We start from the raw sequence: 26,151 nt of genomic DNA on the forward strand, positions 1-26,151 counted from the left end.
TTTTTAGTTGGTTGAGAACGGTCTTAGTGCCAGCTTTCGTTTTGTGGTGGTAAATAGATGGCTCCGAAAAATACAGATGAGAATTCTCTTGGTAGTTAGTGTGGTCTACAGCTTATCATAAGGTACTCTACCTCAGGCAAGCAATACCTCGAATTGTATTTATTATTAGACATCGCGCAACAGCTGTTATTGACAAAAACACACACACCCCCACCCCTCGTCTTACCAGAGGTAGCGTCTCTTTGCTGCCAGTGCATGGAAAATCCCGCTAGCTCTATATTGTCCGTATCTTTGTTCAGCCACGTCTCGGTGAAACATAAGATGTTACAGTTTTTAATGTCCCGTTGGTAGGATAATCTTAATTGTAGGTCATCAATTTTATTTTCCAATGACTGCACGTTAGCGAGAAGAATGGAAGGCAATGCAGTTTACTTGCTCACCTCCGGATTCTCAGAAGGGTGCCTGATCTGCGGCCTCTTTTCCTGCATCTTTTCTTCACGCCAATGGCGTGGATCTGGGCCTGTTCCAGTGAACAGACTCATTAAAGGACAAAGTTTCTTCCAGTCCGTGGTGAGTAATCACTTTTCTGATGTCCAGAAGTTATTTTCCGTCATAAGAGACGGTAGCAGCAACATCATGTACACAATAAGTAAAAAAATAAGTTACACAAAAAGTCAAAAAAATACAAAATAGCACAATTGGTTGGAGAATGTAAAACGTCAACCATGTTCTTTGGCGCCATCTTATTCTGGACTTCCTGACGAGCCGCACCTAGGTGGTAAGGGTAGGTAACAACAGATCTGCCACTCTGATACTCAACATGGGGGCCCCTTAGGGGTGCTTGCTCAGTCCCCTCCTGTACTCCCTTGTTTACCTATAACTGCATGGCCAAGTACGACTCAAACACCATGAGTAAGTTTGCCGACACAACAGTGGGTGGCCTGATCACCAACAACGATGAGACAGCCTATAGGGAGGAGGTCAGAGACCTGTCAGTGTGATGCTAGGATAACAACCTCTCCCTCAATGTGATCAAGGGCCGAGCATGCCCCCATTCTCATCGACGGGGCTGTAATGGAGCAGGTTGAGAGCTTCAAATTCCTTGGTGTCCACATCACCAACGAACTATCATGGTCCAAACACACCAAGACAGTCGTGAAGAGGGAACGACAATGCCTATTCCCCCCCAGGAGACTGAAAAGATTTGGCATGGATCCTCAGATCCTCAAAAAGTTCTACAGCTGCACCTTCGAGAGCACTGACTGGTTGCATCACCGCCTGGTATGGCAAATGCTTGGCCTCCTACTGCAAGCCACTACAGAGTGTAGTGCGTACGGCCCAGTACATCACTGGGGCCAAGCTTCCTGACATTTATGACCTCTATACCAGGCTGTGTCAGAGGAAGGCCCTAAAAAGGCCCTAAAAACGACGACCCTAGTCGTAGACTCTTCTCACTGCCACCGTACGGAAAGCGGTACCGGAGTGCCAAGTCTAGGTTCAAAAGGCTTGTTAAAAGCTTCTACCCCCAAGCCATAAGACTCATGAACAGTTAACCAGACTACCCGGACTATTTGTATTGACTATCCCTTTGAGCACAGTAAAGTTATAATTTACACTTTGGATGATGTATCAATACAAAGACGTTTAATTTATTTATTTTACTATGCAATTATTGCAACTATGCAATACAATGACAGCCTTGGAACAGTGGGCTAACTGCTTTGTTCAGGGGCAGAACAACAGATTTTTACCTTGTCAGCTCGGGGATTTGATATAGCTACCTTTCGGTTACTGGCCCAACATTCTAACCACGAGGCTACCTGCCGCCCCTGATAGTGTGTCCTTCCTAACTCGCTTACCGGAGAGGAAGAAAAACAGTCAGGGATTTCACAATGTGATAGGAGAAAACTGAGGATGGATTAACAACATTGTAGTTACTCCACAAAGCAACCTAATAGAAAGAAAAAAAATAAGGAAAAATATTCAAAAACATGCAAAGTAATTCAATTTTTGTCTTGAATACAAAGTGTTATGTTTGGGGCAATTCCAACACATAACTGAGTACTACTAAGCATAGTGGAGGCTCATCATGTTATGGGTATGCTTGTAATCGTTAAAGACTAGGGAGTTTTTCAGGATAAAAAATAAACAGAATGGAGCTAAGCACAGACAAAATCCTAGAGGAAAACCAGGTTTAGTCTGCTTTCCACCAGACATTGTGAGATGAATTCATCTTTCAGCAGGACAGTAAGTAACCTAAAACACAAGACCAAATCTACACTTGAGTTGCTTACCAAGAACACAGTGAATGTTCCTGAGTGGCTGAATGACAGTTTCGACTTCAATCTACTTGAAAATCTATGGCAAGACCTGACAATGGTTGTCTAGAAAATATCAACAACCAATTTGACAGAGCATGAATCATTTTTGAAAGATTAATGGGCAAATGTTGCACAATCCAGCTGTGGAAAGCTCTTAGAGACTTACCCAGAAAGACTCACAGCTGTAATCACTGCCAAAGGTACTTCTACAAAGTATTGAATCAGGGTTGTGAATACATTCTAAAGACACTATCACTTGAAAGGTCATTTCATGACCTTTCAGAACCACTTGTCAACAAAGTTGAGATTCTGTTTTTAAAGACCGTTATATGACTAATTCTGTTATGTGCCCTAGAGGTCAAAGTTATGTGGACCTGTATGTAAATGGGATGTTTCTGTATTTCATTTTCAATACATTTGCAATAGATTTGCTAAAAACATGTTTTCACTTTGTCATTATGAGGTATTGTGTGTAGATAAGACTCCCTGATCAAATTAGAGGCTAAACAAAGACGGGTGAGAAAAAGAAACTTCACTTGAGCCAGTTTGCTACAGCAGGAAAAGAATCCTTCAGCAACAGGAAATGTGAATCATTATGTGGATTATAATTCATTTTGTAGGGGGTTTATACATTTTCCATAAGAGAAAATCAAATGACATTTCTAAGTGGAAATTATAAACTTTACAAGGCCTTTTTTAACCTTAAATACACTATAAGTTTAAAATGAAGTACTCCTGCAACAGAGTGATCAAATTAAGATTCTACATCTGTAGCTGCTGTCAGCAGAAACAGCAGGCTATAGGAGGCTATAAAATGCCTCTGGGCTGGAGAAATTGACCCATCAATACCTTTGTCATTATACTTCCATTAGAAAGACCTCCCACTGAGCTCAACTCATTGTGTTACCTGATAACACTGCTCTCCTCGGGCCGTAGAGAGGATACAGAGATGGTATCTTGATGACTGCAGCAGTCTATATCAGTAGTGGGCTGATTAGGCATGTGTATTAAAACTTTTACCACTCCTTGAAATGAGACACACATGAATGCCTGACTCATGCTCACACACACACACACACACACACACACACACACACACACACACACACACACACACACACACACACACACACACACACACACACACACACACACACACACACGCACACACACACACACACACACACACACACACACACACACACACACACACACACACACACACACACACACACACACACACACACACACACACACACACACAGTAAGATATTCCTCAGGGAATTAGGAGTGCTGGTTAACAGTAAATAAAACATTACTAGGGTATCTGGCTGCAACATGGACAGACCGGTCTGTGTATCTGTGTTGTACCACACTTCTCTTTGATAAGCCGATACATACATCTGCTCCGTACTGGAGGGAAGCCAAATGCTGTATATACTGTAGAGCCATTATTGCATGGAACCCTGCTCAAATAAACAGCAAACCTGTTTACTAAATCAAACATATGAAGCAACACCTCAGGACACAACGTATCTCCCGTATTTAACCTAAACATTATGTGCGTGTATTGATATGTAGGCTGTGTGTGCTGTAATAAACTGTATATAGTTCTGTCCATTAGCTGTTCTGGTCTATTAATGTTCTGCATTATGTCACGTTTCAAGTTTGTGTTGACCCCAGGAAGAGTAACAGCTTATGGGGATCCTAATAAAATATCAAATACCCTGTAACTATTCCCAGGTCGTTGCTGATTAACAGTTTTGAATAATTCATGCTGTCCAGTTGCTGTTCATCTGCAGGTCAGTCTGAGTGACAGATAGATTCAGCTTTCATGGGACCGTGTGTGTTGTTAACGGGTGTGTGCGTTCTCCCTCTTCCATCCTCCCTCCCCCTTCCCCATCCTCCTCGCCCTACTCCCCTATCCTCCGTCCCCGTCCCACCTCAGATGATTCTGGAGGTTCAGTTGCATGTGACTCTATGTGACTGTGGGCCATGTGAGTTTCAGTGTGTATGGGACTCTGCCCTGTGGGAAGCCTGTTCCTGAGCTGACAGACAGTGGAGTGTCATCAAATGCCTTCACATGAGATCACACTCTACAGGGGGGAAGTTAATGACATAGACACACTGCACTGTACTGGTAGGGGAATGTATCAAAGTGTCACCTGGGTCCCTCGATACTAGATGGTAGAAATGAAACTGTTATCAGTCTTGCGTGTGTGTGTACGTGGGTGGGTATATAAAAATAATGATGTGTGTGTGTATGTGTGTTTGTGGCGTTGTAGGGGAGATAAGGAGCTTCCTGGACGGTCTAATTTCCTGTCCGACATTTGCGTTCTGCACTGAGCGCTTTATCACAGGAAAACACAGAGCGAAACTAAACCCACAGTCCGAGACAGGGAGACCCAGAGAGAGAACCAGAAAGAAAAAGGGACGGAGGGAGGGAGGGAGGGAGGGGGAAGGAGATGTAGCCATGGTATAATTTTTCCAAGCAGTGGGAGGAACAGAACAGAACAGAACAGCACTCCACTCTGCTCTACATTGACGGAAAACTCACAATGTTCCATGATGACACCTCCTGATTCTAATGGCTCATTAAAAGTAGGTGGGTAGTCTCCAGCTATAGCAGAGTCTACTGACAAGCTCAAAGCAGCACACACACACACACACACACACACACACACACACACACACACACACACACACACACACACACACACACACACACACACACACACACACACACACACACACACACACACCCACACACACACAGACAGACACAGACAGGCCTTCTGACAGGCTCAGAGCAGCAGAGAGACAGAAGAACTCCACGTACAATTACAGTGCTCCTTTATATCCCTACTAATTACCCAGCCCAGGCAGACAGATCGCCTCATCTCCGATCTCACCCAATCATCGTTTAAAGTGCCAGCAGAGCTAAAAGTCTTTATCTGACACGAATAAAAGGGACAGTCAAACACAAAGTGTAGGAGGATGAGCAGTGAAAACACAACTTAGACTCTCTGGGATGAAACCTAATTGGGATCGTTTGAGCAAAAATGTTTTCAAAGCATCTGATTCCGAACTCATGAGTAAATGACATGATCTTGTTAAAGATTTCCCTTTAGAGTAACAGCTATCAAAATCACTCCGGATGAGCTCTGGGCGAGGAACCGGCGTGACTCAGAAATCCACATTCATTCCCCAACGAGATTCGTCGCGAAACATTTTCTTTTGCTCGCTCACATATCCAATAGGGTTCGAATGGAGCTGGCATTTCAACATGAAGGGACCGGCCACATGTAATAGAACCGGTGGTGAATGGTGAAGGGCAAAAGGGAACCTGGAGTAAGATGTGTGACATTTAGCCATAAATCACCTGTGAGACAGACAGAGCCAGGGCCCTGGGCTTCGATTGGTCCAGTCTACGCTGCAGCAGCATGGCCACAGAGGTAAGAGTGTCACCACTAAGACACACGCAGAGGAGAGCACATCCATCACAGTCAGCCTCAGCCCACAGAGAGACGGAGAGAGAGAGAGCAAGAGCGAGAGGGAGGGAGCGAGAGGGATTGGGGAGGAGGGAGAGAGGGAGGGAGGAAGGAAGGGAGAGAGGGGGAGGGAAAGAGAGGGAGGGAAACTGAGCGAAGCAGAAACTGAAGTAAAGGGAGGAGGAGAGAAAGAGAGGGAGAGTTGGAATGACAGATTGGAGAGCAGAGCTCGGCTGGTTTTCACTGACAACACAAGCATGTCAACAGCGACCTCCGTAACCAGCCATCAGTCAAAGACGCATCCTAACAAAACAGATCTGCCAGCACACAGTCTAGGACACACAAGCAAACACAAACACACAAATCCCCCAAAAGGCAGACCAAAGATCCAGTATCAACACAGGCCCTCACACACAAACTAATACCAGTGTTAAACCACAGCGTAAAACAGCTTTAATGTACAACCACTGGGCCGACTGTACCTCTCATTGTCCACACTCCTGAAGCCAGGCAGGATGTGTCTGAAGCTGGAGTTACGGTCCAGTTTGGGCTGGCTCTTAGTACGCTTTATAGAACCCTTCAGCCTCCGACTCAGAAAGCCCTGGAGAGAGAGAGGGAGGGAGGGAGGGAGGGAGGGAGGGAGGGAGGGAGGGAGGGAGGGAGGGAGGGAGGGAGGGAGGGAGGGAGGTCATCAATAACAACATAATGACACAGGATAATGACATGAAATGAATGAGTAGATGTTTCCAATCAGTCCAATGTTACAGTAATAATTATATTGATAAAGCAATATCTGTCCAGTGAATAAATGATCGATAATAGCTCATAGATGGGCTTGGAAATTCAAGCCAAGGACAGACAGGCCTGGTGATTGAGAACTGTCTGTAGATATGAGGCTATATGAGACCTTAGAGAGATGTCACACACCCTCAAAGGGAATATTCACACTCTCACTTGTACACACTACTAATCAGTCACTCACAGTCCGTCTATTTATCTTTTCAGCTTTAGCGTCCACCCTTTCACCCAATCCCCCTCTCCCTTTCTCGTTCTCTCTCTGCACTATTCTCAAGATCCTACTCCGCCACATCTGCATCCCATGTCAGGCTCCCTCAAGTACCTCTCTGTTTCCATAGAAACTGTTGGCTGGCATTGAGAGAGAGAGTGAGAGCGAGAGCGAGAGAGAGAGAGAGGGGGAGAGAGAGAGAGAGAGAGAAAGAGACAGAGAGAAAGAGACAGAGACAGAGAGAGAGAGAGAGACAGAGAGAGAGAGAGAGAGAGAGAGAGAGAGACAGAGACAGAGAGAGAGACAGAGAGAGAGAGAGACAGAGAGAGAGACAGAGAGAGAGAGACAGAGAGAGAGAGAGAGAGAGAGACAGAGAGAGAGAGAGAGAGACAGAGAGAGAGAGACAGAGAGAGAGAGAGAGACAGAGAGAGAGTTTGAGTTAACATAAATAATGACACACTGCCTTTTCAGAAATGAAACAACAAATGTAAATCCTAAACAAAAATAAATACTTAACATATACATTCAACTTATTTCATCAGCAAAAAATAATTCCCCCTCCTCTACAAAACAAAGCGCTCTTTCGTAGGCCCACTTCTCCTCAAATAAAAAAGGAGATCTTTTACAGCTGAAAAGAACTCAAAATCTACTTTTATTCTTGCTTTCACTAATCCTTTAAAAACACATCTTACATCCTGCCCATATCCCGTTTCTATCTGATGTTTCCTACTCAGAAAAATTGACATCTTAGCTTGTCCCAAAATAAAATTTAACTTTTGACATTTTCTTTTCTGTTGTTTACTATATTGAAACCCCAAAATAAAAACAGTGTTATTGAAAAACTCCCCTACAGCTTTAAACAAAGATTCCAGCATTTCCAATAGAGGTTTTATCCTCTCACACTCCATAAAACAGTGAAAAATGGTTTCTCTTATATTACAAAAAGGACATCTCTAACATCTGAGTTAATAACAGATACAAAAGCATTAACTGCAATGATGCCATGTAAAACCCTCCATTGCATATCACCAGTACCCTTTTGTAACGGTGGCTTGTACAGTGCTCTCCATGCTGGCTTTACCTTGTCATCAATGCCCAATTTTACCCTCCATGGAGTGTCTTTTCTATTTTTCAATTTATCTTTATTCAACACCTTGACACACCCCCTATACAAGTCCTTCCCATTCACCTCATCCAACCCCCCCTCCTCCAACCCTCTCAAATCCAGCAATAACACCTTTCTTTCTGACTCTGGGATATTTGGTGTAATCCCTAGTCTTGGAAATGAGACGTCTTCATCTTGTACCTTCTTCTTGTGGCTACTAAGCATAACCCATTCTTCCGCTGACAGAGCCTTCCTGCAGCTCCCCAGCATTTGTCCGACAATCCTTTCTGACCTCATCCCCAAATGTTCTGCCACCCGTCTTCCATCCATTAAGGCGGGCCCAGCCATGGCCATTAACTGTTTTAAGGTTATGATTTTTGGAGAAATGTGGAACAGCTGCAGTTGTACAATCAAGTCTTGCCCCATACACCAGAGGTTCCTCCAACAGCCAATGCACTGACTCCGCTGAAGTTCATCTGGACACCTTCATTATGCTCCACACTCTGAGAAGGCCTCTGTAAAACGGAGGTACTCCCTCCCTAGAAATCTGGCTACTATCAACCCGAAATAAAGCCTTATTTAAACCTAATCCTCCAACCCAATGTAATACAAGACCTGCCACCCCTCTCCACACCACATTTTCCGGTCCATAAAGCAACCTTTGAATAAACTGAAACCGGAAAGCAGCAGCCCTACTAGCAAGATGTACAAGACCTTGTCACCCCTCCTCTTTTGACAAATACAAAACACTTTGTGGAACCCAGTGATATTTATCCCAAAAGAAATCCACAATAATTGCCTGTATCTTAGCCAGAAGGCCAGATGGTGGTTCTAAAACTGACAACCGATGCCACAGTGCAGAGGCAATCACATTGTTAACTATAATAGTGCGCCCCCTATATGACATACGAGATAGTAACCAACGCCATCTCCTCATCCTCCCTTCCACCATTTCAACCACCCCACTCCAATTTTTTTCCATAGTCCCCTCATCTCCTAGGTACACTCCAAGATACTTAAAACCTCCCTTACACCATTCTAGCCCCCCTGGCAAAGCGATGATCCCTCCAGACCATTCTCCAATCTGTAAAGCACAACTCTTTTCCCAATTTACCTTTGCAGAGGATATTCCCCTAAAACGATCAACCATTAGACTCAAGCTATCCACCTCCGCTTGATTTTTCACTAACACAACTACATCATCAGCATAGGCTGAGAGACGAATAGGAGGAATATCCTCTGAAAAGTACACCCCTGCAATGCGACTTCTAATGCTATTTAGTAGTGGCTCTATAGCAATGGCATATAACATTCCTGACAAAGAACATCCCTGCCTAATACCTCTACACACTTTAAAAGGAGCACTCAAACCACCGTTAACTTTCAATACACTTTCAATGTCACCATACATCACCTTTATCATGGCAATAAAACCAGAGCTGAACCCAAACGCCTCAAACGTGTGCCATAAATATTGATGTTCAACTCGGTCAAATGCCTTTTCCTGATCAATTGAAATTAGACCAGCATCCAACCCAATAGCCCTAGAGACGTCCAAAAAATCACGAATCAGAGAAATGTTATCCCCTATCTGCCTGCCAGGAACACAGTAGGACTGATCCGTATGTATGATTTGCCCCATCACCTCCTTCAGCCTGTTGGACAAAGCCTTTGACAATATCTTATAATCAGTGCACAATAAAGCCACCGGCCTCCAGTTCTTCACCTCCCTCTGGTCAGCCTTTTTGGGCAGTAGGGTGAGGACTGCCCTTCTGCAGCTTATTGGTAGTAAACTATCATTAACTACTTCTAACCAATCCTCTCCCAACATAGCCCAAAAAGACTTAAAAAAGTCAACGGGAAGCCCATCAATGCCTGGTGCCCTTCCATTTTCCATGCCTTTTAATGCAGTGTATAAATCCTGCAAAGACAATGGTTGCTCAAGCTCAACCTGAGCTTCTGCAGCCACCTTTGGGAGCCCATCAAAGAACTGCTGTGTCACTGTTTTATCCTCTTTGTACTCACACTTGTAGAGCTCAGCATAGAACTCTACTGCCCTCTTTCTAATTTCACTAGGGCTAGTGAGCTCTTGTCCAACAGCTGATTTGAGACAAAGAATACTTTTTCTTTGTCCATTCTTTTTCTCTAAACCAAAGAAAAATTTGGATGAGGCATCCATTTCAGATATTCCCTGAAACTTACTTCTCACCAATGCCCCCTGTGCTCTGATACCCAGCAGGTCTGCCAATGCAGCTTTTCTCCTCTTGAGGGCCTGAGTATGGCCTCGATCTCCTGTGGTCTCAACCAACGTCATGAGTTCCACTATTTTAATCTCTAGGGCTTTCATTGATCTGGTGATATCCTTGGTGACATTCCTCGTGTATTGATTACAAAATTGTTGAATCTGGATTTTCCCTATATCCCACCACTGTTGAAGGGATACAAAACTGGCCTTTTGAGACCTCCACCTCTCCCAGAAAAAACTGAAACAGTTCCTGAAGTGAGCATCACTCAATAAAGTTATATTAAAATGCCAGTATGCGCTTTACATCATTAATGAACACCACCTCTGTTTGTTTATTTTTTTTATTGTACCTTTATTTAACTAGGCAAGATCAGTTAAGAACAAATTCTTATTTTCAATGACGGCCTAGGAACAATGGGTTAACTGCCTGTTCAGGGGCACGACAGATTTGTACCTTGTCAGCTCGGGGGTTTGAACTTGCAACCTTCCGGTTACTAGTCCAACTCTCTAACCACTAGGCTATTAAACAATGATCAGAAAATCACACTTGATTTACAGACCTGAGATTGATGCTCAAAAACACAAAACCTATCTAACCTGGCCATAGAGATGATGTTCTCTCTCACATGCGCCCAGGTGTACTGCCTTGTTCCTCCATGTTGACTCCGCCAAATATCACACAGTTCATGTGTTACAATGAGGCGTTTTAAAAAAGTCCTTGAGGCTATATGAGGTTCTTGGTGATTTCTATCTAAATCACAAACTGTGCAGTTAAAATCCCCAGCAATAAATAAATAATCTTCTTTGTTACATTTCTCAATGGTATTTGATAATGTCTCTAAAAAACATACCCTCTCAACTGTCACCACTGGGGCATATACATTTATCAGACACATAGTGATGTTTTCATACCTTGCTCTAACTTTTAATAACCTCCCCTCAACTACATCTTCAACCTCATATGACAAAGGCAAAAACCCTTTTGAGAACAAGATAACCACACCCCCACCTTTTGAGTTTTATGACTACACACCACTAACAAATGGTGGCACGTTAGAAAGTATAACTTTCTTCGCCGGATTCATAAGCGGAAAAACCGGCATCTGTGTCTCCCGCAACACAACACCCCTCTCAACTATGTAATTCACCTTTTCAATTGAATCTAAGAATATCACTACAGCGCTATTCATCCTTGAGGCTGATTTGATGCTATCATACCCAATGATAGCACCCACAGCCAAGCTACATTCTTCCACTGAACACCCGGCCGCAGCAGGAAAGTTTTTCAAACTCTACACTTCCGCCAGTGGACATTGCAACCAGCCCCACCCGCTGGTTGTGCCCTCGCAAAAAACCAACCTCAAAGATCCCACCACCCCTATACGTGCTTAGTGATAGTTAAACAATATACCCTTAAAACAACTAAACTAATCAATATATATATATATATATATATACATACCAAAACCCAATAGAGTGAAAAGAAATTCCATTCGCTCTCACAATCACTCCTGCTTGACGACTCACTCCCAGCATGCACTCCGACGAGAGAGAGAGAGAGAGAGAGAGAGAGAGAGAGAGAGAGAGAAACGTGGCGTAGAAAAGGAACGCAGCAAGTTTTTTGGGGCGGACAAAAGGCCTAGCTTGTGATTTCCAGCTGACACAGCAGAGAAGGGAGTGATGATAACGACATTAAGACGCACTGAGAGAGAGGAGAGCAGGGGAGTCACTTTAGTGTGCCCTCAATCTGTCTGAGGTGAAGGGAGGGGAGGAGAGGGGGAGGTTGGGAAGAGAAAGAACTGTAGGAAAAGAGACAAAGAGAGAGAGCGAGAGACGTATTGCTGCTCCGTGAGGACGCGGTTGCCTCCGCCTGAGCGGCACGATGCCACTCATACACACACACAGAGATACACACAGGCACGCACAAACACAAACAGCCTGCAGCACACCTACCCTGGACGCTGACAGAAAACAAACGATAAACAGGCCTCCATCCCGCTGATAACACACCTGTATAATTAACACCTGCAATGTGAATGAGTGTGTGTGTGTGTGTGCGTGTGGCCAAGTGGCGTGGCACTGTTGCAGCCACAGTAATAGTGATAGAACCTGGCCAGCAGATCACAGAGAACAGTGTTATTGTCATTCTCTGGATAGGGAACAAAGACCATCCACTGTCACTCCTCCAGACACAGGAACTTACGACACAATGCACTCAAAGTTCAATCGCTGTTGACATGGCTACACATGAGGTATGTGAGGCAGCGCCACACGGCCACAGACGCTTTGTGTCTTTTCAAATGTGTGTTTATGTACAGAAACGTACAGTGATGTGGGATAAGGTAACAGAGGTGCAGAGGCACAGCCTGTAGCTGGTTCTCTAGTATGCTCCAGCCAGCCTCTTCAAATCCCATTAGCTAAATGAATAAAGCTTCATCAGTCCTGATGGCTGGGAGGTCTAGACAGCCTCACTGCTCTCCTCTCCTCTCTTTCTTTCCTCCTCTCCTCTCCTCCCATCCATGCAATGACTCCCCGGCTGAGGGATTAGCCAAAATAAATCAGTCATGTTATTGAGCGGCTGGGTTTGGCTGACAAGCAGACCTTGGTTTGTGTGTATGTGTGCTGTGTGTGTGTGTGTGTGTGTGCGTGCAGTGTTTGAATAAGGAATGGGGTAATCATAGGGTAGAGTGAGTCAGACTATTCACCTTGAGTATTTATGGCATGACGCTGTAATGAGGTTGGCATCTTCATTTAGTTACAGCCTCCAATCAGGCCATTCACAACATGACATGTCTGTCTTACCAACGAGGAGTGAGAGAGATGGAGAGGGGGGGGGGGGTAGAGAGCAGAGGAGGCTGGTTGGAGGTACATACATGTTCATTGTAATGGCTGGAATGGAATGGTTTCAAATATCAAACATGTGAAAACCACGTTTGACTTACATTTACACGTTAGTCATTGAGCAGACACTCTTATCCAGTGCGACTTACAGGAGCAATTAGGGTTAAGTGCCTTGCTCAAGGGCACATCGACAACGCTCTTAGCCGCTAGGCTACCTGCCTCCGTTCCATTCATTCCATTTCAGCCCTTACAATGAGCCCGTCCTCCTATAGATACCCCCCACCAGCCTCCTCTGGTAAAGAGCGAGGTAGAGTGTGTGTGGTATGTTGTCACAGGTTGTTTGATCCCCTGGGAGCCTCAGAAAGTTTGCACGGCAATTTCAGACACACACACACGCGCACGTTCAGTACACAGGCACACACACACTCGCAGACCAAGACACACACACACACACGAGCGATGCGTGGGCTGATTTATAATCTGCCACCCCCGCCGTTATGTCTGCGGGGCGGGCGGGATGAAATAAAGAGAAGACAAATACATTGTGCGGATACATTGAGGTTGTCCGTTCATTACCTTAGGCTATCTGCCGTTAGTGCGTAAGCCTAAGCTTTAGGGCCTATAACTGTACGCACGACAAGCAGCCGAACATGCCAATCGCCACTTGCTTTTGGGAAAGGTGCAGAAAAAGCTCACGCTGATCCACGGTGGCAAAGAGGGACGTCAGAGTTGAATTCAATAAGAGAAAAGCGGCGAAATGGAGAGCTGAAAATAAAGAGGAGGGAGGGGCCCGAAAAGTCATGTTTAGGAAAGGAATTGGTGAAAGAGGATGATAGCGGGTGCCGGCTATGTTATGTGTGATGATGGCGAGGCGCTTTACAAATTCGACAGACAGAAGACAGGGATTTTAAATAGGCCTATGGCAAGTCAAGGGGACTGTAGCCTGATGTTCAGATGGGTTACATGGAAACTGAAATCTGGACACGGGACAGTAGATCTAGGAGGAATTGATGCCTCTTGGGTATTTCAGACTGTTTACATGATGAATCTGGTTTTTTTATGATTGGGCTTTGCTTATCGTGTATTGTTATGTATAATAACCTGTATTTGAGTTATTGTGTATATGAATGTGTAGTTTAATGTGTTTATTGTGTTTTTTCCCCTGTGTATTATGGTGCTATACAGGGCTCATCTGGAAAAGAGACTCTCAGCATTGATTCCCTGTCAAAATACATGTTAAAATGAAAAGAATACAGTAAAGAAAGCTCTCACATGTTAAGTTCTGCAGAATTATACACATATATAATGATACATACATTTCTTGCAGTAAAATGATACACCAAATGTAGGCTATATTTAAATTCGGGAACAGGAGTGACCCAACACACACACACACACACACACACACACACACACACACACACACACACACACACACACACACACACACACACACACACACACACACTTGTGTGTGCTAACACTTGTCCAGCTAACCTTCTGGGGACACACAACTCAGTCCCATTCAAAATCCTATTTTCCCTAACCCCTAAACCGGACAAGTACTCTTATCCTTACCCTAACCTCAACCCCCAAAAACCTAACCATAACCCTAACCCTAAACCTAGCTCCTAACCCTTAACGCAATTCTAACCCTAACACTAATTCTCACCTTAACCCTAAACCCCCCCTAGAAATAGCACGACTCTATAACCCTCTAAAAAGCAGAAGTAATTCCACATCTCACACACACAAAGGCGACCTCTTTTTCCCTGCGAGAGTGTAGGACTGCACGCGCGCTGGGCTAACAAATGAAAGCCCCATCCATTCCTCTTAGCCAGATAACTACAGTAAGTGAATGGAGCCCTGTCCCTGTAGGGTAATGGAGGGGGGGGGGGGGGGGGGGGGGGGGTATTAGTGTCAGGCTGGCTGGCTGCTTTGGCTTCCGTTGTTGGTCTCTCTCTCCCCTTCTCCCTCTCTCTCTCTCTCTCCTTCTCCCTCTCTCTCCCTGTCTCTCATTCCCCTGACCTGAACCTCAGCTACAGGCTGTTTCGGGAGAGAGAGAGGGGGAGGGACGGACAAAAGCAACAGGTTCTTTTCCCAGTACTACTCCTCCTCTCTCTCTCCTCTAACTCATATTTGATCTGGGGGACATGATGAGGCTGTGTTGGCCTATTTACTCTGTGATTTGAAACGCTCTGTTCACAAATTCATGTACTGCCTGTCGCGAATTGCATACAAGTTGATGGTGTCTATTTTCGGATCACTTCTGATCATTTCTGATCACACTCGTTAGGTAGGAGTGGGTTAAGGGCATACAGAATAGCAACCGACACTGTACACTCTCAGTCGGTTCAATATAAATGACAGGCACTAGAACTAGCAACTACCATCTACCACCCGAGCCTCTGGGAACCAAGGACACTGCCCTGCCAAGGTGAGCCATTCGTCTAGCTCAGGGGTAGGCAATCCTGGCCCTGATTAGATAGAGAGACAGGAGTGAACGAAAGAGAGGGTGTGATAGAGAAACAGGAGGGAACGAGAGATGAGCAATACAAGAGAGAGAGAGAGGGGTGAAAGAGAAACAGGAGGGAACGAGAGATGAGCAATACAAGAGAGAGAGAGAGAGAGGGGTGAAAGAGAAACAGGAGGGAACGAGAGATGAGCAATACAAGAGAGAGAGAGAGGGGTGAAAGAGAAACAGGAGGGAACGAGAGATGAGCAATACAAGAGAGAGAGAGAGAGGGGTGAAAGAGAAACAGGAGGGAACGAGAGATGAGCAATACAAGAGAGAGAGAGAGAGAGGGGTGAAAGAGAAACAGGAGGGAACGAGAGATGAGCAATACAAGAGAGAGAGAGAGGGGTGAAAGAGAAACAGGAGGGAACGAGAGATGAGCAATACAAGAGAGAGAGAGAGAGGGGTGAAAGAGAAACAGGAGGGAACGAGAGATGAGCAATACAAGAGAGAGAGAGAGAGGGGTGAAAGAGAAACAGGAGGGAACGAGAGATGAGCAATACAAGAGAGAGAGAGAGGGGTGAAAGAGAAACAGGAGGGAACGAGAGATGAGCAATACAAGAGAGAGAGAGAGAGAGAGGGGTGAAAGAGGGTGAATGAGCAAAAGAGAACTTAGTAAAGGACCACCTCCCTCCTGGAGACTCATGGCTCATATGTGTTGTATATGTGATGTGTGAGCTGGTTGTTTTGCCGATCAGGCCCTTGTCACTGCCCGGTTCTCTCCGACCCGCGCGGACCCGCTCCACACCAAGACAACACGGGATGGAGGGCATTTTGGGTCGAGTTTAACACAGTGACATCTTCCCTCGTTGCACCCCACGACTACCTGTACTGGGACGGCCCTCTTCGTCCTCAACTCAACCTTAAATCAAACTATCTCTTTGACCGCCGTGAGACCATCCACACTTCCACATATTTCCAAACCCTGTGCTTATCAAAGATGAAACACTTGAATACATAAAAACTTCACCACATTTAAATGACGGCATAAACCAAGGTAAAACATTGCAATATACATGATGTAATTGACCTTGTTAGAAATTGACCTTGTTAGAAATTATTAGAAGTTCAAACCCCCGAGCTGACAAGGTACAAATCTGTCGTTCTGCCCCTGAACAGGCAGTTAACCCACTGTTCCTAGTCCGTCATTGAAAATAAGAATTAGTTCTTAACTGACTTGCCTAGTTAAATAAAGGTAAAAAAATAGATATGATGCTCTGAGGTTATCAGTTGACTTAATTTAATGACATTATATTCTTCAAACCTCCATAGTTTATAACATACATTCCACCATCCAAGACACCAAACTCATTTATGCAAAACACGTTAAACATGCCTCTGACTGTTAACAGGCTGTTTACAGAACGACACCTTTCTGTTCATTATTGTGACACATATTCTCCTAGCCTGTGGCTATGGTTGTGGTTATCGTTGTGGTTATCGCTGTGGTTATCGCTGTGGTTATCGTTGTGGTTATCGTTGTGGTTATCGTTGTGGTTATCGCTGTGAGAACACGCTAGCAACATGCCGGTAACAACGGAGTGGCCGTATGACGATACGGCTGTCACAGCCAGAGGAGACCCCTTTCCCATTACATGTTAGCACAACAAGTCACGACAGCCTCGTTCGTTACTCCCAACTCACCTAGGCTGACAGCTAATTAGGCCTAGTGTGTGTGTGTGTGTGTGTGTGTACGTGAGAGTGCGTGTGTGCGTGATGGTACGGCTGGGTCAAACATCGCTGAACAGATAATAACATAGCAATACATCCAGTAAGGACCTGTAGTAACAGAGAGTAAACATACGGCACGGTACAGTAAAGCCCTAGAATACACAATCACATATGGATTTGTTGACACAGTGCTGTGAAAACATATTTGCCCCTTTTCAGATTTCCTATATTTTAGCATATTTTTTCCGACACTGAATGTTATCAGATCTTCAACCAGAACATAACATTAGATAACGGTAACCTGAGTTTACAAATAACAGCAAAATGTGATACTTATTTCTTGAATTAACAAAGTTACGCAACACCCAATTCCCCTGTGTGAAAAAGGTAATTGCCCCGTTTCACTCAATAACTGGTTGTGCCTCCTTTAAGCAGCAACGACTCCAACCAAACGCTTCCTGTAGTTGTTGATCAGTCTCTCACGTCGCTGTGGAGGAATTCTGTCCCCCTCTTCCATGCAGAACGGCTGTAACTCAGAGACTTTTGTGGGTTTTCAAGCGGGACCGGTTCGTTTCAAGTCCTGCCGCAACATCTCAATTGGGATTAGAACTGAACTTCGACGAGGCCATTCCAAAACTTCTTCAAATGTGTTGCTTTTTAACCATATCCATGCAGACTTGATTGTGTGTTTTGGATCATTGTCTTGCTGCTCACAGACGGATGGCCTTGTAGAACTCTCTGATACAGAGCAGAATTTATGGCTCCTTCCATGAAAGCAAGCCGTTCAGTTCCTGCGGCAGCAAAACATCCCCAAACCATGCCACGACCGCCGCCACGCTTGACCGTTGGTATAAGGTTCTTACTGTGGAATGCAGTTTTCGGTGTTTGCCAGACATAAATGGGACCCACCTCGTCTAAAGTACCGGAGTATCAAAAATATGCAAAAGCAGAGACAATTGGAAAGGGGACAAATACTTTTCCACAACACTGCAGGCAAACACCTGTACGTCTGAGATGACTCAGTCAAACTGACTGCATTTCTGCGTGTTGTTGTCTGTGCGCGCTGTGGTCATGCACGTGTGTGTCCATACTCCCGCTTCCTTTGCGCCAGTGGTTTGTTGAATCATCGCGGTCAGGACAGCCAAAAGCCCAAGGGATGTCTTTTGTTTGAGCAGAGGGGACACCCCCCCCCACCCCACACACACACAATCGCTGGGCCAGAGTCTCCAATTAGACCCCTAGAACAATCTGAGACCGAGGGGGAGGAAAGTAGGGGGGAGTGTGGGAGGGATAGAGGGAGAGATTGGATGAGAAGTAGTCCTAATTCAGAATCAATTTGACGAGGCGTTGCAATCAGCCTCAAGGGTTTGTTGTGTGGCTGTACGAGAAGAGTCAAATTGGGTTGGCACCACTCTCTCCACTTTAGCGGAGAACAGGACAAAATTGTGTATCCGGCACTCTTAGCATGAAGGTGCTATCTAGAACCTAAAATAGTTTGGTACCTGTCCACATTTATTTATTATTTAACCTTTACTTAACTAGGCAAGTCAGTTAATAAGAACAAATTTGTATTTTACAATGACGGCCTACCCCAGCCAGACCCTCCCCTAACCCGGATGATTCTGGGCCAGTTGCCCTATGGTACTCCCGATCACAGCCGGTTGTGATAACAAACCCTGGTTTGATCTCTGGTTGTGTGACCCCTTTATCACTATCACAGTGCCTTAGACCGCAGTGCCACTTGGAAAGTCTCATTACAGAACCATTTGAAGAACCTTTTTGGTTCCAGGTAGAAGCCTTTTGGGTTCCATGTGGAACACTTTCCACAAAGTTTTTTTTAACCTGGAACCAAAAAGGGGTTCTCTTATGGAGTCAGCCAAAGAACCCTACACACACAAGGGCTCCCGAGTGGCACAGCGGTCTAAGGCACTGCATCTCAGTGCTAGAGGTGTCACTACAGACCCTGGTTTGATCACGGGCTGTATTACAACCGACCTTGATCGGGAGTCCCATAGGGAGTCCCACAATTGGCCCAGCGTCGTCCGGGTTAGGGGAGGGTTTGCCTGGGGTAGGCCGCCATTGTGAATAACGATTTGTTTGTAACGGACTTGCCTGGTTAAATAAAAAAATAAAAATTCTAAGAGTATGGGTTAGTTGTTTGGGGGAGAGAGAGAATTCTTCAACCAAGTGTGTGTGAAGTCTTCTTATCGAATCAGTGTGTGTGTTTGCATGACAGAGTCCGGGGCCGGGATAACTGTGTGAGAGAGTCATTTTGACAGATTTAGCTCAAAGCCTAGGAGGGGGTACTTTAGATGTCAGGACTGGTCTTTCAGGAGGAGAGAGGGGGCTAAGAGCTGGGATGTCCTTTCACCAACTGGCCAGGATGGATGGAGGGTGAGGGATGTCACTCACTCACACATACGCATTCACACACTACATTGCATCTAAGTAAACGCAGTGGGCAAAAAGTGGACTGTACCCTTACTTGCCAGAAGAGGGCACTGTAATGACAAACATATGGAAGAGTCTGCAGATAAGCTGATGTTAAATCTATTGTCGTCTCATTGAGGGGGGGGGGGGGGGAGATAAAGTTACCCTGATTCTATGTTAGGTTTAAGATTTGATCACTTATGGTTTAAGGGATGATGGTTTGAGTTTGGTAAGCTGATCCTAGATGTGTGCCTAATGGGCCAGGTACCTTCTACCTCTATCATATCCAAACATGAACTTAATGGCCTCATGACTCAGGAGAAAGAGAAATGGTCATGTGACTCTACAGCGAGACACAGTGGTTTCATCTCATCACTTTTCTCCTCTCCTCTCTCATTCTCTCCATTCCTCTGCTCTCCTCTCTTTTCTCATTATCTTCTTTCCTCTGGTCCCTGCAGGGAGCAGCTTAACTGACACCCGATCGATCGATATAAAGCCTACCCGCTGTCTGTCGGACTCCTCTGTGTCTCACTAACACTTTGTCTCCTCTCTCTCGCCCCCTTTTGTCCCTCTTCTGCACTCTCTCGCTTCACCTCTTACCTCTCTCTCAACTTCTCTCCTACCCTCTCGCTCGTACAGGCACGCGCTTGCACACCATGAATGTTTAGCCACGGCAGGCGCAACCCCTTGCCACAACACTTCGTCTACACGCACAACCACACTACCGTTCTCTACTCATAATCTCAACGAGCCAATCCACAGCAGCTGTATTTGCCATTAAAACCTAGTGGAAACAACTGCTCGGTTCATAAAACACACTTCAGTCTCACTTTGTGGAAGTTCAACCCGACGGCTCCCGTTGACATTCATGTGTGTTTAATATGGCTTCCACTACACGGGGTTAGTGTCAGAGGCACATCAACTATCTTTTATAGGTACGGTCAACAGACAGCAATAGTATTCTGTGGACACATGGTGTGGAGTGGAGGGTTTTGGCATTGTCATAGAGAGAGATAGATGGAAGGAGAGCGAGTAGACAGAGACAGGAGCTTGAGTTCGACAAAAGATGGAGACCTTGGTAACCAACACGGGTGAAGCTAATGTATATGTTGTCAATCTATAGGAATAATTTCTGTTTGAACCATTCACAGTGGACAGAGAAGCATTTCCATTGGATCGGCAACGTAAAGAGTTTGTTTGCATCCTGAATGTATCCCGATGACCGTGTACCGTTCACCTAGAGGTCCTCCTCTCCACTCTCATCTCTAGTTTGACGGGGATGTGCTCTGCTTATAGGTGGCAAGCTACTTATGGATGACTCACAGAGTCTGCATTTCTGCAGTTTGTTAAGTAGCAGTTCAAATATCTGTTGAATGAAACATGGTGAGAAGTGGCTCATTTTGAGCCAGCCAGGAGAACACATGTGAAGAGAAAATGAAATGAGGCCTATTGCACCACAGATGTATCATTCCACAATGGCTGGAAAGCTCAATAACTCCACACAACCTGTACATCAGAGTGTATTCAGAATGGGTGTTATGGAGAAGCTCAATGAGATTCAGACTGGCATAGAACCACCTGGAGACCAGAACAGACTTCTATTCACATTGACGTGACATCTTAAAGACTACTGTACTCTCCCTGTCTCTGGAAGTCTCTCTTCCAATTAGTATTTCTTTCTTTCTGCCTCTCTTTGTCACACGCTCTTGACGCACACGGGCGCGTGCAGGCACACACGCTGCGTGCTCCGGCAGGCGAGTACTCACGGTGACTCTGAAGGGCGTGGCTGCTGCGGCAGGTTCCATGTCCGGCGCACCACCAGGCATGCTCCGTCGGCGGCCCGTTCGCTCCGGGGGCGACTCTGGGGGAGATAGGGAAGAGAGAGAGAAGAGAGAGACAGGGAAGAGAGAGAGAGCGACAGGGACGAGAGAGACAGGGAAGAGAGAGAGAGAGAGACAGGGACGAGAGAGACAGGGAAGAGACAGAGAGAGAGACAGGGAAGAGAGAGACAGGGACGAGAGAGAGAGAGAGAGAGAGAGAGAGGGATGAGAGAGAGAGAGAGAGAGAGAGAGAGAGAGAGAGAGAGAGAGAGAGAGAGAGAGAGAGAGAGAGAGAGAGAAATAGAGACAGAGGGGACATCAGTCAGGATAATGGAGTAAAATACATTTTGTGCAACCGGCTTTGTTTCAAAAAGTCAGGCTCAGTTAGCAACCAGCAGAACGTTTCTTTAATTTTGCACATTGTTTTCATGTTCTTGTTCAACTCCATTTCATTTGTTGTCTCTAAATAGACAACCCTGGGGTCTATCTTGATCTGATACTGCTTTGTCTTTCATTGTGTGTCTGTTCTATGTGCAGTGATTTAATGCGCCTCCTGTTATCACAGACAGTGATCGTTACCACTCTATCAGAGCCATGAGGTACCATGTGCTGCAGATCGGGACATGTCCACTCCAAGAATGTGAGACACGCCGAGTATGCATGTTGATACAGCGATACGCTTCAGACGATGGTACAGGACTGACATTAACCGCGGGTTGCCATGTTTTTGCAGATGGGTGAACTAACTTAACCCCTCACGGCAATGTTTCCATTCTAAACTGTAGCAATTAGCGCTTGAGGCACATAACTCATTGTTTCATGTCTTGCATTGTGTTCTGGTCCATCTACCTTGTGATCGAAAGTGGACACTTTTCCCCTTAAAAAAACCACACAAAATCACCCCTGTCAGATGCCGCATACTTTAAGGGAAAGGAAGACACCAGGAGACAGGTTTTTGGTGTTGTCAGTGTCGGTAGTCAGACTCCCCTGTCTGTCTGTTAGCCTGTCAGCATTACCTGTGCCACAGTAAATTAGAACGTCTGCTATGTTACAGGGCTGTCTGCTGTTTTAGCACACAGAGTAACTGGATAAAAGGACAAGACAAGGTCTGACTGAGGGAGAACACACGCGTCCTGCTGGGACAGACAACCGATGGGAACGTCCTGTACTGTATACACCTCGACTCAGCCCCGACTGTGCTGACGCCAGTATGCCGTACAACTTGCAGGAGGCTACGCGCCAAAACAAGCGCTCATGCGAAACTTTCGCACTTTTTTGACATCATGTGAACACTGAAATAGCAAATCAAATGTCACTGGTCACGTGCGCCTAATACAACAGGTGTCGACACCGCTGCTCAGTGTGAACTCTCCCTTCATGTAAGTACTGTCAATCTCCCCGCCCCCACAACCGTCTATAGCAGACACAGTGACCCCCCCCCCTCCCTCGACCTCTGTGAGGTCACTGGCAGGCCAATGTTGATCTGTGTCAGTTTAGGGGACATCACCGGTCTCTCTCTCTAATTCACTCTCAATTTTCAGAGTGATTTAAACAACAACAAAAAAACACAAGTGAGAAGACACAAAACAATATCGACAGAAAACTATTAGAAAGTGAACAGCAAACATTGCACTCGCAAAGGGTTGAAAAAGAGGCATTTCAAGTGTTATATTATCAGCTGTGGACCGTGTTTTAGCAGTGTGCAAATAGCTGTAGTACAAATAGTAGGGGAAGATAAATAAGCAGATACATATGGGTGGTATTTACAATGCTGTTTGTTCTCCACTGGTTGCCCTTTTCTCAAGGCAACGGGCCACAAATCTTGCAGCTGGGATTGCACACTGTGGTATTTCACCTAACAGACATGGGAGTTTATCAATGTTTGATTTGTTTTCAAATTCATTTGTGGGTCCATGTGATCTGTGGGAAATATGTATCTCTAAGGCGGTAACATGCTTGGCAGGGGGATAGGAAGTGCAGCTCGGTTTCCCACTCATTGTGTGGGCAGTGTGCACATAGCCAGTCTTCTCTTGGGAGCCAGGTCTGCCTGCGGCGGCCTCTCTCAATAGCAAGGCTATGCTCACTGAATCTTTACAAAGTCAAGGATTTTCTTAATTCTGGGACAGTCATAGTGGCCAGGTATTCTACCACTCTGTACTCTCTGTTTATGGCCAGATAGCATTCCAATTGTATTGATTCTTTCGAGGTTGTCAAGTAGTTATCTTTTTGCTTTCTCATCATTTGTTGAGTCTAATTGTGTCTTGGTCTTGGGGCTCTGTGGGGTCTATTTGTATTTGTGAACAGAGCCCCAGAACCAGCTGGCTGAGGGGACTCTTCTCTAGGTTCATAATATCTTTGTAGGTGAGGGCTTTTAGGCGGTTGTAGAACTGAACAGTTCGTTTCTGGATGTTGATAACTAGCAGGTATAGCCCTACTTCGACTCTGCATGCATTGTTTGGGGTTTTGCATCCACACAATAATATTTTTGCATAATTCTGCACGAACAGAGTCTCAATTGGGTGTTTGTCCCTTTTTGTGGATCCCAGACCTCACAATTTTAACTACAAACTTGTTGTTTGTGTACATTGATTTTACAATGTCATACGGTTTTCCCCTCGACACCGCTTTCCATCAATTTGCATAGCAAACCACCGCGCCAAATTGAGTCTCTCTCTCGCTCTCAACTTGTTTTTTTGCAGCTCAACAAAAAACAAACACGACACTGCACGTGGCTTTCACTATAGGTCCCAAAGCTACATCTGTCAATCAACAATAAGTCACGTCCTTACAAGGAAATCGTACAGTTTTACCATAAGCCCAATGGAGTACAGATAAGGGTGCATAAGGTTTGCCAAAGGGTACACTATTACTCTACAGAATACACACGTTTTAATTAGAAGGATTTAATAATTGGTAAAGAGAGACCGTAAAACGTGTTTTCCAGGGACTCATATGAAGAGCAGCCTGTTCTCCTCGTACGGTACACACTGTGCAGATGGTAGCAACATGTGTAGGCATGCAGTGCAATTTGACACACTAATTAGCTCACCACATAATGAGGCATGCGTGTAGAGTACTGCAGATCAGAGTAGTTTCCTCTCTCATAGTGAACACATGCAGGGGCCAGCTGTGAATCCTACACTCAGTCACTGGTTGGAGGAATGGTTGGCTAAAGGTTGGCTGTAAAGTGTTAAACACACCCACACACACACACACACACACACACACACACACACACACACACACACACACACACACACACACACACACACACACACACACACACACACACACACACACACACACACACACACACACACACACACACACACACACACACACACACACACACACACACACACACACACACACCTGTGTACCAATAGGGACTGGGGAAAGCAGGAGATGCACTAGCGAAACATAGGTAATACAGAAGACACTTGTGGAAGAAGAAATGCAAATTAAAGTTGCCCCTGTGTGAGTTAAACATATAAAACCTTTACACATCCTCAGTGATCTGAGCACCCGGAGATCTGAGGAGAATTAATTATCTTGCTGCCATGGCAGCAGCCTATCAGGCACTTTATTGAACTTTATTTATCTTTGTGTGTGTGTGTGTGTGTGTGTGTGTGTGTGTGTGTGTGTGTGTGTGTGTGTGTGTGTGTGTGTGTGTGTGTGTGTGTGTGTGTGTGTGTGTGTGTGTGTGTGTGTGTGTGTGTGTGTGTGTCAGTCGAGGCTGCTGAGGGGAGCACGGCTCATAATAATGGCTGGAACGGAGGGAATGGAATGGCATGTGTGTGTGTGTGTGTGTGTGTGTGTGTGTGTGTGTGTGTGTGTGTCTGGCAGCAGACAGAGGTATGTGTTGTCTGTCAGGTCAGCTAGAGGGCACATACAGTAGATGTTTTGTCTTTGAGTATTTGAGTATTGAGTATTGTCTCAACGATGTCCACCCGCTGCCCTGTACAAGCCCTCCTCCTCTACCTCACCTCGTCCTTCAGCATCTTCTCGCTCACACTTCCTCTACCTCTCCCCTCCTTCATGTCTTTCTCCTCTTCCTCCTCCATAGTCTGAAAAAAAAAACAGCCGTCCCTCCTACCTTCCCTACGGCTCTCACTCTTATCCTCCCCCCTTCCTCTACTTCTGTTTGCCCATAAACAGATCTCTCCATCCTCCCTAGCCCCACTCCATCTCCCTATCCTTCCCTCCATCCCTCCTAACAGTTGGTTAATAGGACAGAGTCTCACACCACCTGGCAGTGTGAGTCTCAGGGGACCTGGGAGACGATAAAGCCCAGACGGCAGTCACCTGGCTGGGCTTGTAACGTTGCTCAGCCTGGGTCTCCGAGTGTAGTTAATGGACCTCTATAGGAGAGGCTGCATAGCTTTGGGTCTGGCAGGGGAAGATAAGAGGCTGGATAGAGGGAGAGAAGTGAGTCACTTCACTCCTTCTGAGAAACAGTACGAACCCATGAGAGATTGAGAAAGGTGCTGGAATAGCAGAGAAGGTGGTTAAACAGTTGTAGAGATGTCTGCGTTGGTACATGCAGTATATGCATCTCTTTCTCCCTCTCTTTCAGTTAAATTACATTTCAATTTAAGGGCTTTATTGACATGGGAAACATATGTTAACAAGGGCTTTATTGACATGGGAAACATATGTTAACATTGCCTAAGCAAGTGAATTTGATAATAAACAAAAGTGAAATA

The 26,151-nt window shown here is 45.4% G+C and overlaps 1 protein-coding gene across 3 annotated transcripts in view; it reads right to left on the reverse strand.

The window, feature by feature from the left end:
* LOC109880108 (disabled homolog 2-interacting protein) overlaps positions 1-26,151 on the reverse strand; it is a 256,453-nt gene that overhangs the window by 114,130 nt on the left and 116,172 nt on the right. For all 3 annotated transcript variants that reach the window (XM_031808701.1, XM_031808700.1, XM_020472352.2), the window contains exons 2-3: positions 21,392-21,486; positions 6,295-6,413 (exon numbers count right to left, since the gene is read on the reverse strand). In XM_031808701.1, coding sequence (XP_031664561.1) covers positions 6,295-6,413; positions 21,392-21,451 — 179 coding nt within the window. In that variant the 5' untranslated portion in view covers positions 21,452-21,486. The remainder of the gene's footprint in view (positions 1-6,294; positions 6,414-21,391; positions 21,487-26,151) is intronic.

The sequence above is a fragment of the Oncorhynchus kisutch genome, linkage group LG29, assembly GCF_002021735.2.
Source record: "Oncorhynchus kisutch isolate 150728-3 linkage group LG29, Okis_V2, whole genome shotgun sequence".
Lineage (NCBI taxonomy): Eukaryota > Metazoa > Chordata > Actinopteri > Salmoniformes > Salmonidae > Oncorhynchus > Oncorhynchus kisutch.